The 13,531-nt window shown below is 52.8% G+C and overlaps 1 protein-coding gene across 3 annotated transcripts in view; it reads left to right on the top strand.

The window, feature by feature from the left end:
- CCDC57 (coiled-coil domain containing 57) overlaps positions 1–13,014 on the top strand; it is a 102,876-nt gene extending 89,862 nt beyond the window's left edge. For all 3 annotated transcript variants that reach the window (XM_084751659.1, XM_084751657.1, XM_084751658.1), the window contains exon 18: positions 12,612–13,014. In XM_084751659.1, coding sequence (XP_084607785.1) covers positions 12,612–12,820 — 209 coding nt within the window. In that variant the 3' untranslated portion in view covers positions 12,821–13,014. The remainder of the gene's footprint in view (positions 1–12,611) is intronic.
- The last annotated feature ends 517 nt before the right edge of the window (positions 13,015–13,531 follow it).

The raw sequence follows: 13,531 nt of genomic DNA, 5'->3' as shown, positions 1-13,531 counted from the left end.
AGGCTGGCCTCGAACTCAGCAATCTGCCTGCCTCTGCCTCCCGAGTGCTGGAAGTAAAATTGAGGCAGGTAGCCAGGTGGTGGTGGCACACGCCTTTAATCCCAGCACTTGGGAGGCAGAAGCAGGCGGATCACTGTGAGTTCAAGGCCAGCCTAGTCTACAAAAAGCAAGTCCAGGTCAGCCAAGGGTACACAGAGAAACCCTGTCTCAAAACAAAACAAAAACAAAAACAGAAAAGAGAGAGGCGATTAAGAGAAAAATCTTAAAACTATCAAAGAAAAACTAGCACATTGCACATGAGAAAGGAAGATTAAAATCCTGCCATGTTTCTCTCAGAAACCACAAGCCAGGATTTCCCCAGAAATACAGGCCCGTGTGTGCTCCTTCCTGTAACTTTAGCACTTAGACTGAGATAGAAGGGTTAGAAAGTCAGGGCTAGCCTGGGCTACCTACACAGACAACTTGTCTACAAAAAGCAATGACTTAAAAACAAAACAAAGAAGCAGTATGGCCTGTGTGTGGCTCAGCGTTAGAACACTAGGGGCTGAGGATGCTCATCAGAGAGTGTGTCTACCCTGAGTCCATGGGTCCCCATCCCAAGCACGGCAGAAACAGGCACAGTGGCACAGGTCTCTCATCCTTGCATGTGGGAGGCAAAGGCAAGAACGTCAAGTACTTCAGCCATATAGGGAGTTTGGAGCCAACCTAGGCTACACGAGACTTGTGTGTGTGTGTGTGTGTGTGTGTGTGTGAGAGAGAGAGAGAGAGAGAGAGAGAGCGCCCTGGCATGTGTGACAGAGTTCAGTCTCTAGCTTCTGAGAATAAAGTACAGTTATATGGTCTAAGCACCGTGCTCACTGACTGGAAGGAGAAGCAGGATTCAGCTATGTGCTGTCCCAGGAGCCCACACAGCAGCCGGTTACTCCAGAGCCCAAGGCAGGAGGACAGTGGAGCCTGACGTTCCAGACCAGCACCGTAAGCACACGGACTTTGTAGACAGAATAATGCGCGTGTATGTCTGAGGCCAGACGAGATCATTGTATCCTCTGGGACTAGAGTGATGGACAGCCGTGAGCTGGAAACTAAATCTGGGTCCTCTGGAAGAGCAGCCAGTGCTCTTAACCTCTGAGCCATCTCTCCAGCCTTTTATTTTATTTTTTAAGACAGGATCTAATATAGCTCAGGTTGACCTTGCGCATACTGTGTGGGACCTTATACTATCCTAAGCCTCTATATCCAAGGGGCTAAGATTACAGGAGTGTGTCACCACACCCATGATTAAGAACACCAAGAAGAGCCAGGCACAGTGGCGCACGCCTTTAATCTCAGCACTCAGGAGGCAGAGGTAGGCGGATCTTTGTGAGTTCAAGGCCAGCCTGGTGTGCAAAGAGAGTCCAGACCAACCAAGGCTACATAGAGAAACCCTGTCTCAAAGAACAAACAGGGGCTGGAGAGATGGCTCAGCAGTCAAGAGCTCTGCCTGGTCTTCCAGAAGTCCTGAGTTCAATTCCCAGCACCCACATGGTGGCTCACAACCATCTGTACTGGGATCTGGTGCCCTTTTCTGGCAGGCAGATGCACATGCAGGCAGAGCACTGTACGCAGGACCAGTTAGCATGGCTGCTTCCAGTCAGTGCCTCAGTGACAGGGTTTAGTCCCAACAGGCAGTGGTTCCAGATGAAAACACCTCTGAAGACCACATCTATATGCACGGCTACATACATGCAGAGAAAACATAAAAATAAGATCTCTTGAGAGCAGAAAAAGGAACCCAGAAACAGTAGCCCAAGAAAGGGAGGAAATGGCTCCAGCTTCGATTGCTGAATCAGGAGTTGGTGGCAGAAATAAGAGGGCCCTGTTGGGGTGACCAGGCTAGATTGTCAACATAGAGCTGCTGAGGCCACTGCTCTTGTCCAACTCAAAGCCGAGCTCTTTACCTCGAGTTCCAGAAGTCAGACCTGGAGACACAACTGCCCCGCCCTCGCCCTCACAGAACAGCATCCCTAAGGCTAACCAGGGTTGCCTAGTCAGCTATTTTTCTATTGTTCTAGCTGCCAGGTCCAACCTTACAAAGAAAGTAATTTTATTTAGTTGGTTAATTTCGCTCTGCTGAGGGGGTTGAGCCCAGGGTCGTGTGCGTGGTTAGGAAGCACTCCACTGCTGAGCTACAGCCCCAACGAGGAATGTAACTTTGAAATAACATTTTCAGCCGAGCCTTGTGGCAAAGGCCTGTGACTGCAGTGTGGACAGCAGTTGTCCTGTCTCAGCCTCTGAAGAGCTGGGCTGAGCACCATGTTTACCTGCAACTTTATTGGCTTTGTCTTCAGGCCACACACTATACCATAATACTTTCCTTCTGGTTTTTCGAGACAAGGTTTCTCTGTGTAGCCCTGGCTGTCCTGGACTCACTTTGTAGACCAGGCTGGCCGAACTCACAGAGATCGCCTGCCTCTGCCTCCCGAGTGCTAGGATTACAGGCGTGCGCCACCACACTCAGCTCCTATTTTCTTAATATAATCTCCCCATTTGTAGTATGCTTTTGAATAAGTATTCTAGTGATCCAGGAGATGATGGCTTATGAACAAAGCAAGGCCAAAGCAAGCAGAAAATATGGCTAATCTGGGCCCCTGATTTCAACCAAAATTGAAAATACTTTTTAAAATGTGTGTTTGTATTAATTTGTATTTGAATTTGTATTAAACATGTACATACTCTTTCTGTCCTATCCAACAATATAGTGCAGCAGGTTTTTACAGGGACAGCATTTATATTGTATGTTAAATTATATAGAATCAGGAGAGGTGATTTAGAGTCGGCGTCATTCAAACGCTGAGGCACTTTATGCATACTTTAGTGTTGGGGAGGGAGATGGCTGGGAGCCATGACTCTACTGTGGTTTTAGCAAAAGTGCACCAGGAAATAGGAACAAAGACCAGAGGACCCACCAATCATAAATGGTGATGCCACAGGGTGTGTGGGGAACTTGGTGCTGCAGCCACACAGACCCCAGGGCTTGGTACTGGGTCCTGCAAACATTGCTTGTCAAGCTACCAACAGCAGAGTTTCCTCAGTTGAGTTGAATGGACAAGTAAGTGCAGGGGCGAGGGTTACATGAAAACGCACAGAGAGTCTCTGAGGAGAAGCCCCGCCATTCCTCACCACACCTGGTACCCACGACACAGGTCTCAGCTCCCTTTCTGATGGAGCTGATTCTCGGACACTCCAGAATCAAAGAAAATATTTAAGGCCCATGAGCCTACGTGTGCTTTCCTCCCAGGAACCCACCAAGAACAAAAAGACAAGTCAGGGTAGCACATACTTAATTCCAGCATTGGGAGTGCTGTGAGTTCGAGGCCAGCCTGAAGGTCATCTTACATCGTGGAAAGTCCCGGTTTGTTTGTTTATTCGTTTATTTTATGTTTAAGAATGTTTGCCTGTATGTGTACGTACAATATGTGTGCCTGGTACCTTCCGAAGCCAGAAGAGGGCATTGGGTCCCGTGACCTGGAGTCAGGGATGGTTTTCAGCCACCAGATGGGTGCTTGGAAGTGAATGTGTGTCCTCTGTGGGAGTTACTAGTGTTTTTAGTCACTCAGCCATTACTTCTACCCTGGAAGACCCCAGTTTAACCCCAAAATTGCAAAACAAAATTTCCAGGCCTGGCAGCATACAATTGTAATCCCAGAACTCAAGAAGCTGAGGCAGGAGGATCACAAGTTGGAGGCTACCCAGTGAGATCTTGTCTCAAAACAGGAAAACCAACAAAAACATATTAAAAATTCATATCCAGGGGCGGGGCATCGTGGTGCACACCTTTAATCCCAGCACCTGGGAGGCAGAGGCAGGTAGATCTCTGTGAGTTCGAGGCCAGCCTGGTCTACAAAACAAGTCCAGTCTAGCCAAGGCTACACAGAGAAACCCTGTCCAAAAAAAACAAAACAAAACAAAAATTCATATCCAGAAAAAAAATTCATATCCAGAACATCTGAATTGACAATTTTGGGCTTGGGATAAATAGTTCAGTTGTTCAGGTTCCTCCCTTTATGTAACACTGGTGACTGAGCCCAGGGCGTTGTGGACGTGAACGCAGGACACATGAAACTCTAATTCAAGAGAAAGGAAAGCCATTAATCCCAGCACTCAGGAGACAGAGGCAGGCGGATCACTGTGAGTTCGAGGCCAGCCTGGTCTACAAAGCGAGTCCAGGACAGCCAAGGCTACACAGAGAAACCCTGTCTCAGGAAGAAAAAGAAAAAAACCAAAGCCAAAAAAAAAAAAAAGGAAAACAAGAAAAATTACTAAAATATTTGAGTAGATACTTTACAAAATGGATACATTGCCAGGAAGTTCTAGGAAGATGCCCTCTATTGTGTGTACATTTCTCCTTAATAAAAATGATTGAAGAGGCCTGAGAAATGGCTCAGCAGGTTAGGGCACTTGCCTCTGAGCCTGACAACCTTTGTTCCATTCAGGAATCCACCCTGTGAAAGGAAAGTACTCCCATAAGCTGCCTGTAGCGTCCAGCATGCTGTGGTACACATGGACCCCCTCCTCCAACACACACACAAAACACTACTACACTCTTTCTCCTTGGAGATCTGGGCCCATTACAGACAAAATCAGGACAAGTCTGTGTAGGAAACGCCTTGTCCTGCTGAGTTTGCTGTTTGGCGGCCTCTCTTGCAGGATGCATCTCACTTTTATCAAGCCACTGGAGGCTTCTTAATTGTTCTCCTCTGTGGCACTTAGGGACACCAAGGGAGGCCATTACTGCAGACAAACAGGCCAGGAGCCCTGGCACCATGGGAGTGTGGTAGAACCCAGGGGACAGAGCCAGTGGAGGCGCCAGACACACACACACAAGCTCACACACACACACGCTCACACACACACGCTCACTCATATGCACACATGCACACACACACACTCACACACACGTGCACACACACACACACTACCTGCCCTGGAGACTTAACTTGAATCAGGCATAAAGCAGGCCACCAGGACTGGCCTCCTGGATTGCCGAGCAGGTACCTGGCCCTGACACGTTTTCCCACCTAGGCCCAGCACTCAGAAAACTTTGCGACAAGGTGCTGGCAGGCGCTTCAGCTCTGCCGTTTCTGACGTTGCGGCTCTCACGGCTGCTTCAGAAACGGTCTGGGGTGTAGGTGGAGCCGCTTGCCTTTCTGAGCTCCTGGATTTGGCTTTGATTCTTCCTCCTACTAAGCGGATGATGAGGTCTCCCTTGTATTTCCTCTCTTCCATACACTCCTTCTCCTTTTCTTAAAGAGTTGGCTGGGCCTCCTGCCTCCATGGCAACAGGAGTGGTGACAGTGGTTGTCTTGTATCCTTCCTAAATAAGGGGATTAGGCTAAAGCTCCTAAATGTGATGATTGCTGTGTGCTTCTCAATGGGACCTTTATCACGCCGCAGAGCACTTCTAGCAGGGGCTGGAGCTCAGTGCTGGTGTGTGTGCCCAGCATGCGCAAAGCCTCGCGTCCTGTGCCAGAACTGTAAAGGCACTTTATGTCCCTGTCATCACAGACAGGCCTTAAACCTTGCCCAGTCCTGTGTCTATGCTAAAGTGAGTGTGGTGAAACAGTGGCAGCCCTGGTGTGGGCCAGCCCTGCGGGGCGGGCGTGTCCATCTTAGTGCTGATTGGTATGCTTTGCCTAGATTTGTTTTATGTGGTGTGTGTGTGTGTGTGTGTGTGTGGGGTGTGTATGTGCATGTGTGTGTGGTGTGTGGCATGTGTGTGTATGTATGTGTGTTGTGTGGCGTGTATGTGCATATGTGTGTGGGGTGTGTGCATGTATGTGGTGTGTATGTGTGTGTGGGGTGTGTATGTGCATGTGTATGTGGTGTGTGGCATGTGTGTGTGTGTGTGGTGTGTATGTGCATATTGTGTGGGGTGTGGGGTGTGTCTGATGTGCGTGTGTGTATGTGTGTGGTGTGGGGGGGCAGGTCATGTGCATGTCATTTGCCCACATAGGAGTCAGAGGACAATTTAGTGGAGCTGGTTCCCTCCTTGCACCTTCACATGGGCTCCTGGGGTTGGACTCAGGTCCCAGCTTGTACAGCAAGCGCCTTCTACCCACTGAGCCGTTTTCCCACCCTCTACTTTTCGATTTCTGTTTGTTTGTTTGTTTCCTTGTTTTGTTTTTCAAGACAGGGTTTCTCTGTGTAGCCTTGGCTGTCCAGGACTCACTGTGTAGACCAGGCTGGCCTCGAATTCGGATCTGCCTGCCTCTGCCTCCCGCGTGTCATCAGCCCAGCTCAGCTCTTACTCTTTTCTGATCTTTTGGATAATTTGGAGAAGATAGGACTTGACTATTGCCTAAAATTTCTTTCCCTACTTCCCTACTTTTCTCTTTCTTTTCCTTCCTTCCCTCCTCCTCTTCCTCCTCTTCCTCCTCCTCCTCCTCCTCCTCCTCCTTCTTTTTAAGACAGGGTTTCACTGTGTAACTCTGGCAGTCCAAAAAAGCCGGGCGTGGTGGCGCACGCCTTTAATCCCAGCACTCGGGAGGCAGAGGCAGGCGGATCACTGTGAGTTCGAGGCCAGCCTGGTCTACAAAGTGAGTCTAGAACAGCCAAGGCTACACAGAGAGACCCTGTCTTGAAAAAAAAAAAACTCTGGCAGTCCAGGAACTCCCAAAGATCCATCTGCTTCTGCCTCTGCAGTGCTGGGATTAGAGGCGTGCGCCACCACATCTGGCCTCACCCTGCTTTAGAAGTTTCTACAAGAGGGTTCTGCGAGTAAAACCACTATATAGAAGCAGAATCTAGTGCCTGCGGTGGTGCACACCTTTATCCCCAGTGCTCAGGAGGCAGAGGCAGGCGGGTCTCTGTGAACTCAAGGCCAGCCTTGAGTGAGTTCCAGGACAGCCAGGGCTACACAGAGAAACCCTGTCTCTTTTGGTTTTGGTTTTGGTTTTGGTTTTTAGTTTTCTCCAGAGTAGGTAACTACTGCTGGAGACCTTGGCAGCAGTTCCCCTATACAACATTCCGTTCAAGCTCAGGGTTAGGAAACGGGGCCTTCCTAACACAACTTCAGAACTCATCAGTCTAGCAGGGCCAAAGGCCATGGTCCCTGTCAGGCCTGAGTTTGAGAACGGGAGGTGAGAGATTGGTGGGCACTCAGGAGAGACAGGGACCGGTGTCCTCTTAGCATGTGCTCTGTGCCACCACTGATGTTTGTCTGCAGTGGGAGCGGGTGGCAGGGTGACAGGCTAAGGTGTGCGCTCGCCAAGCCCATGCCACCTCCCCGCTGAGTCCTGAGGACCCTTCATATGGCCAGTGCAGCCACCGTGGGGTGGAGGTGCACGTCAAACATCTGAAACTGCAGCAGGTGTCACCTCCCAGCAGTGTCCTAGTGACCAGAGAGTCCCTCTTAGCCAGTCAGAGTGGCATGCCTGTGCTCCAAACTCCACGGTCAAGGAATCCGCATTATCTGAGGACAGCGGCCTCCGGCCTTAAACACGGGAGCTCCGTGTGCTCCTAAAGCAGCATGGGAGAGCCCGAGCGGTATCGGGGGAGAGTGGGAGAGACCGGCCTGCCTGGGGAGCTCCTATCTGTGAGAGGGACACAGTGGCCCAGCCCGTGCATCCAAAATGTCCCTTCTCCTGTAGTGAATGACTCCAGCCCTGTAGCTGTCCTGCCTGTCCTAGAAACAGCTACCATGAGCACTTGGTGGTATGGAGGGAGCTGAAAGCCACCGAGGCAGGAGGGACTGTCTTCAGCCCTGAGCGCCACTACACGGCTCCCTGAGGAACCTCGCCTCAGAGTAGACTGATCCTTTATCCCCAAGCCAGAGAGAGAAGTGCTGAGTAGTGTCCCTCCTCATCCAATCCCTGAGGGCCCCTGCCCAGACCAGCAAGTCCTTTTTGTCCTGGAACCTACAAAACAATCCTGTGCACTGGGCCCTGTGCTGCGCACTAGTTGTGTGAAGCCAGGCTCCCTCCTCATGAAACCATGTCCTCAGGCTCTTCCCCACCTCAGGCTGAGGGAGGAGGCCTCCTGACCTCCATAGAGCAGCTCGCTGAAGCTGAGAGACACGGTGGAGAGCTGTGCACTCCCACCAGGCGTCAGAGCCCTGCCTGTGCCTCTGGCCCTCAGGCCCTCGGGCCCAAGCTGGGTGAGTGCACCCTTCCTGCATGTGCTGCAGGCATGTCATCCCTCTGGCTCTCCTTCCTGGGGGCACAGAAAGCAGCTCATGGGGTCCAAAGGGTCATTGGCCAAACCTCCAGAGAACGATTTCAGGGGAGGCCTTTGACCTGGCCAGCTGCCCATAATGTCTTGAGCAAGCTGAGCAGCCTGTGTCAGCGTGGCCAGCATCCTCCCCCAATAAGGCCACACTGGAAGATGAAGGGAGGGCACATCACCTCACTCAGCTGTCCTGGGCGGGGAAAGCAAAGAACAGCTAAGGTACAGCAGCCCAGAGATGCCACAACCATGAGGCACGACAGTGAGGTAGGGAGGGGCTTGCTTCCCACACACTGAGGATCTAACAGCCCCTCCGTCCTCAGCCTGCTCTACCAGCATAGCTTAGGACGCTCAGGCGCCTGCCTGCAGCCTCAGGTTGCTAGGTAGACCCTAAAGAAGTACCTCTGCCATGAATTTTATCTAGAAGCCAGCCAATACAAGTTGGCCATCCCCATATTATGTGCCTGGACCTCACCTGCCTCGCCACCTCACCTTCTAGAAGTCCTCAGGCCACCTCACAGTGCAGCTCCTCCTGCAGCTGCCCCCCCCCCCTCAGCCCTGTCTACTCACTTCTCCCACTCCTCCCGGAGGCAGGGTTAGAATTAGGCCAGGCAACTGCACGGGCAGGCGTTTGTGGGGCACAGCCTGTCTGTGTGCTCCCTATACAAATGGCGTGCTTTAGGCAGTGCAGCCTGAGACAGGTCCGGTGTCCACACCAGGACGGATGGCGGGACCAAGCCACCCAGAGCTCCCTCTCTTGAACCCTATGGCAGGTCCAGTGTCCAAAACAGGACAGATGGCGGGCCCAAACCACCTGGGGCTCCCTCTCTTGAACCCCATGGCAGTGGGTGTTAGCTGAGCCTCTTGCTCTTTGCTGTGGTGCAGCTCAAGGGGACATGGTGTCTAACAGTCCTGTGAATAGAGCCCAAGCTGCTGGCCATGGGCCTTTGGGTTCCCACAGTGATGGTGAGTAGTTAGGTAGCATCTGATTACCCAAGGTTAGAGGTCCCTTTAGAAAAAGGCATGGGGTGATTTTTAAAAAAAAAAATGCCAGCGTGGTGACACAGGCCTTTAATCCCAGCACTTGTGAGACAGAGAGGCAGGTGGATCTCTGTGAGTTCGAGGCCAGCCTGGTCTACAGTGTGACTCCAGGACAGCCAAGGCTACACAGAGAAACCCTGTCTTGAAAAACCAAAAAAAATAAATTAAAGGAAAAGGCATGAGGCAGGGGGCCGGTACAGGATTGGGGATGCTGGGACATTACTGCATGTGAACAAGAGGGCACACAGAAGGAAGGCTTGGACGGTACCGTGGAGGTGGCAGGGAGCCTTGGGGAGTTGGAAGGGCCAGAAGGTGTAATACGACCTAATTGATAAGCACGATGGAAAAAAAGCAGCCCAGGGTAAATGCCAAGAAAGCCGAGGCGCACAAGGCCCTATGGGGCTAGGAGAGAGGTCTCAGTGAAGGTTGGCTAACCCCCAAAGACAGGGCTGGCTGAGGCAGCCACCTACGATGAGAAAGGGCCAGCCCTCCCCAGCTCCAAGGCAGGTTCTGGAGACCTCACTGAGCCCAGTCCTTTGCAAAGCTACATGAGGGCAGCCATAGAGCTGGGAGGTCACAGCATACTCTGGAGGCAGCCAGCTGGGACAGTAGCTCTGAAGGTGACTCTGGGGGCTAGGAATCTCAGGTGCAAGAGAGCTATGGCTCAGAAAGTATACGCCTTGTAGTCAGACACTTTAGTGCCCTCGCCAGGTAAGAGCCAGATCCACACACAGTCGGCTCCCCCTGCCCCCCCCACCCCCCGATCCCAGGGTCAAGCATTCAGTGAAGACACGCCATGGCGCTGCAGTAACCCCACACACATGGACCCACAAGGCTCCAATTCCTCTCCCTCAAGAGCCATAAGCACTAAAATATATAACTAGAACTTTCCACAAGTCAAGTGCTGGGCAGAGTCAGAGCAAACAGGAGGCTGATGTGCAGGAGTCTTTGCCTGGCAATGTGCAAGACAGCTGTGCATCCAGATTTCCCCCCGGTGCCCACTCAAGAGCCCAGGTGAAAACATAGAATTCCAGATAGCCAGAGTGGGTTTTGCAGGCCAGATACTGGCCCTCAGGTCAGCACAGGTGGGAACCAAACCTCTGGTCACAGGGACTCAGGCCCCAGACAGGCTTGACATAACCAGTGTTATGCATCCCAGCCACAGAGTAGGGGCTGGTGCCCCACCCCACCCCCACCCCCCGCCCTGAAGGTCTGGGAGGCAGCCAGGTGCTTCCTTTCCTCCTACAGAGAGGACTCTGGTCAGATGGCAGAGCCTGGTCCTACAGGGTCAGATGGCAGAGCCTGGCCCTGCTGGTCAGATGGCAGAGCCTGGTCCTGCTGGTCAGATGGCAGAGCCTGGTCCTGCTGGTCAGATGGCAGAGCCTGGCCCTTCTGGGCAGATGGCAGAGCCTGGTCCTGCTGGTCAGATGGCAGAGCCTGGTCCTGCTGGTCAGATGGCAGAGCCTGGTCCTACAGGGTCAGATGGCAGAGCCTGGTCCTGCTGGTCAGATGGCAGAGCCTGGTCCTGCTGGTCAGATGGCAGAGCCTGGTCCTGCTGGTCAGATGGCAGAGCCTGGCCCTTCTGGGCAGATGGCAGAGCCTGGTCCTGCTGGTCAGATGGCAGAGCCTGGTCCTGCTGATCAGATGGCAGAGCCTGGCCCTTCTGGGCAGATGGCAGAGCCTGGCCCTGCTGGTCAGATGGCAGAGCCTGGTCCTGCTGGTCAGATGGCAGAGCCTGGCCCTGCTGGTCAGATGGCAGAGCCTGGTCCTTCTGGTCAGATGGCAGAGCCTGGTCCTGCTGCTCAGATGGCAGAGCCTGGCCCTGCTGGTCAGATGGCAGAGCCTGGTCCTGCTGGTCAGATGGCAGAGCCTGGCCCTGCTGGTCAGATGGCAGAGCCTGGCCCTGCAGGGACTAGAGCAGAAACGACCCTAATGAGGGTACTGGTTCTAGATGTTTCAAAAAGTTTCCTCAGAAAACTGGACATAGTATCATATACCTGTAACCCCAACCCTCATACAGCTGAAGCAGGAGGATTGCTGTGAGTTTAAGGCCAACCTGGACTACAGAGCAAGACCCTGACTTAAAAGAGACACATACCCTCCCAGGATATTAAAGTAGAAATAAACGCAGGACAGGAAGTAGGCGGAGGGCAGTTCATCTGGTGTCACTTTCCTGGAGCCTGTGCAAGCACTCGGGCTGTGTGCCCACTGCACTGTGGGTCAGCTGGGCACCGTGTGGCTGGACTGACTCTTACCCTAGGCAGTGCCCATTCAGTGTATGTGTCCATGGGAGTCAGGTAGGGGTGGACTCGCCATCTCTGGACAGACAATGCGCTCACCTCCCAGGTTGCCTCGTGCATGTAAGATGGCTGAGCCAAGGGTGGCAAGCAGTGCGGCTAGGTCCGCAAGCCGCTAGGCTCTGCTGTGAAACACAGAGCGTACGCTGGTGCACGCGTTTAATCCCTGCACTTGGGAGGCAGGCGGGTCTCTAATTTTTTAGGCCAGGCAGTTTATATAGTGAGTTCCAGGTAAACTAGAGCCACATAGGAGATCCTGCCTAAAAAGGAAAACAAAAAGTATAAAAATGCAAAATCTCCAGCTCCAGGTAAAGCAGAAGCTTCCGGTCTGCCAAGCCAGCTGCCAGGAAGGACAGGTCTGTCTGGGCACCTGAGAGAGGTGAACTGTTCTGTCTTAGAAGAGAAATACTTTTTATTGTCAAAGACTCAAAGACAGAAAAGCTCAAAAGGTACAGATGCTCACCTATGAAGCCCAGATGTAGTTCACTAACAGACACTTAATCATTAAGTCTGGGTTCTAGCAGCAGCGAAGCCAAGCGGGCTTTAACCTGTGCCGTGTGCAGTGCAGCTCCAGGTCCTTGGCCTGTCTGTCAGAGGTGCTGACTGGCCACAGTCTTCATGAACACTCCCTATGTACTCAGGCCCTGAGGACAGGGCTGAAGGTTGTGAGAGGTCCTCCCAGGAGCAGGAGTCAGCCTCCTGCTCCTGCCCTTAGGAAATGGTCACAGGAGGAAAGGGTGTAGGGCGTGGGGGAATGGGGGGGGGGTGCTGTTGTTTGTTTCCAGAGCCCAGATGTCTGTGTGCTGGGGGTAGGGGAGGCCCAGGGTCACTTGAGAATATGTGGAGCCCATGGCCACACAGACCTCTTGCACTGCAGTCAGGACCAAACACAGTTGTTGCTGCTGGCTAGGGCGAGGTCACTATGGAGGGCCTGCTGGTCTGTATAGGCTCCTGCAAAGAACAGAGAGTCCCCATGGGCTGTTGATTGTGATGTGATCAACCCTGGGCACACACCCACCTCCCCTTCCCTACCTGTTCCTAACCTACCTGTTTTCTGCCTCTTGTCTGTAGAGTGCCCAGCACCTCCAGGAGCCAGCTGCTTCCAAAAGGTCAGCCGGAGCCCTGGCCCCACGCATAGGGCCTTTGCTGTCAAAGGGCTAAAGATGGAACCTCAGCCAAAAGCCACACACCCCAGACCTGGCAAGTCCCACCAGGCTAAACCTACAAACTGCCAGCGCCAGCGGCACCCTAGGGTCCGCAACTACAACCTCAAGGACTAAGTCTCAGTCCCCTGCATGCCCGCCCCTCCCGCCCCCACCCCCCACAGTGCATCCACCTTGGTGCTTAAGGCCTGTGCTTGTACACATTGGGAACAAGGGTACACATGGCATACAGGTGGGCTGTGAGCACAGGGCAGACTCCCAAAGGATGGCCTTCCTGATGTTACCAAGCCATTAAAACATTCTCCATTTGCTTTGCCGGCAGAGTTGTCTGTCTTGTCCTACATGGGGACACAGTATCAACAAGCATGCTAGAGCCTGGGCTGGCCTCTACTGACCATGTCACTGACCCCGTGTCCTCTACAACCTGGTGAGGAGACTAAGTGGCCACCTACAAAGAACACTGTGTGAGAGGTCCTCCCAGGAGCATGAGCCTGGCCAGGGGAAGCCCCCTCAGCCTCAGGTACCACAGAACACCCCTCACGCTCTTCCGAAAAGCTCACGAGCCCTGCCCATGGCAGAACGTAAAGATAGCCATGGCCTGGCTGAGGGGCCGGACGCTGCTGTGTGTCCCTAATCGTGATTCCTGCACCTTCATTTTGCACCTGTGTAACATACTGTGATTCCTGGCTGACTGGCTCACGGGTGTGGGCCAGACAAATGTCACAGGAGAAACCACACTGAGTAATGTGGCCTTGGACACGGTTGAGAGTCTCTGCAGCCCACACTTGCTGTGTTTGCAGGGAGGCTTCTCTCCAGGTGCTTATACTA

This window comes from Acomys minous (genome assembly GCF_964271855.1).
Source record: "Acomys minous genome assembly, chromosome: 12".
Taxonomy (NCBI): Eukaryota; Metazoa; Chordata; class Mammalia; order Rodentia; family Muridae; genus Acomys; species Acomys minous.
Note: the sequence above shows the minus strand (reverse complement) of the source record. Positions and strands in the feature narration are given on the sequence as shown.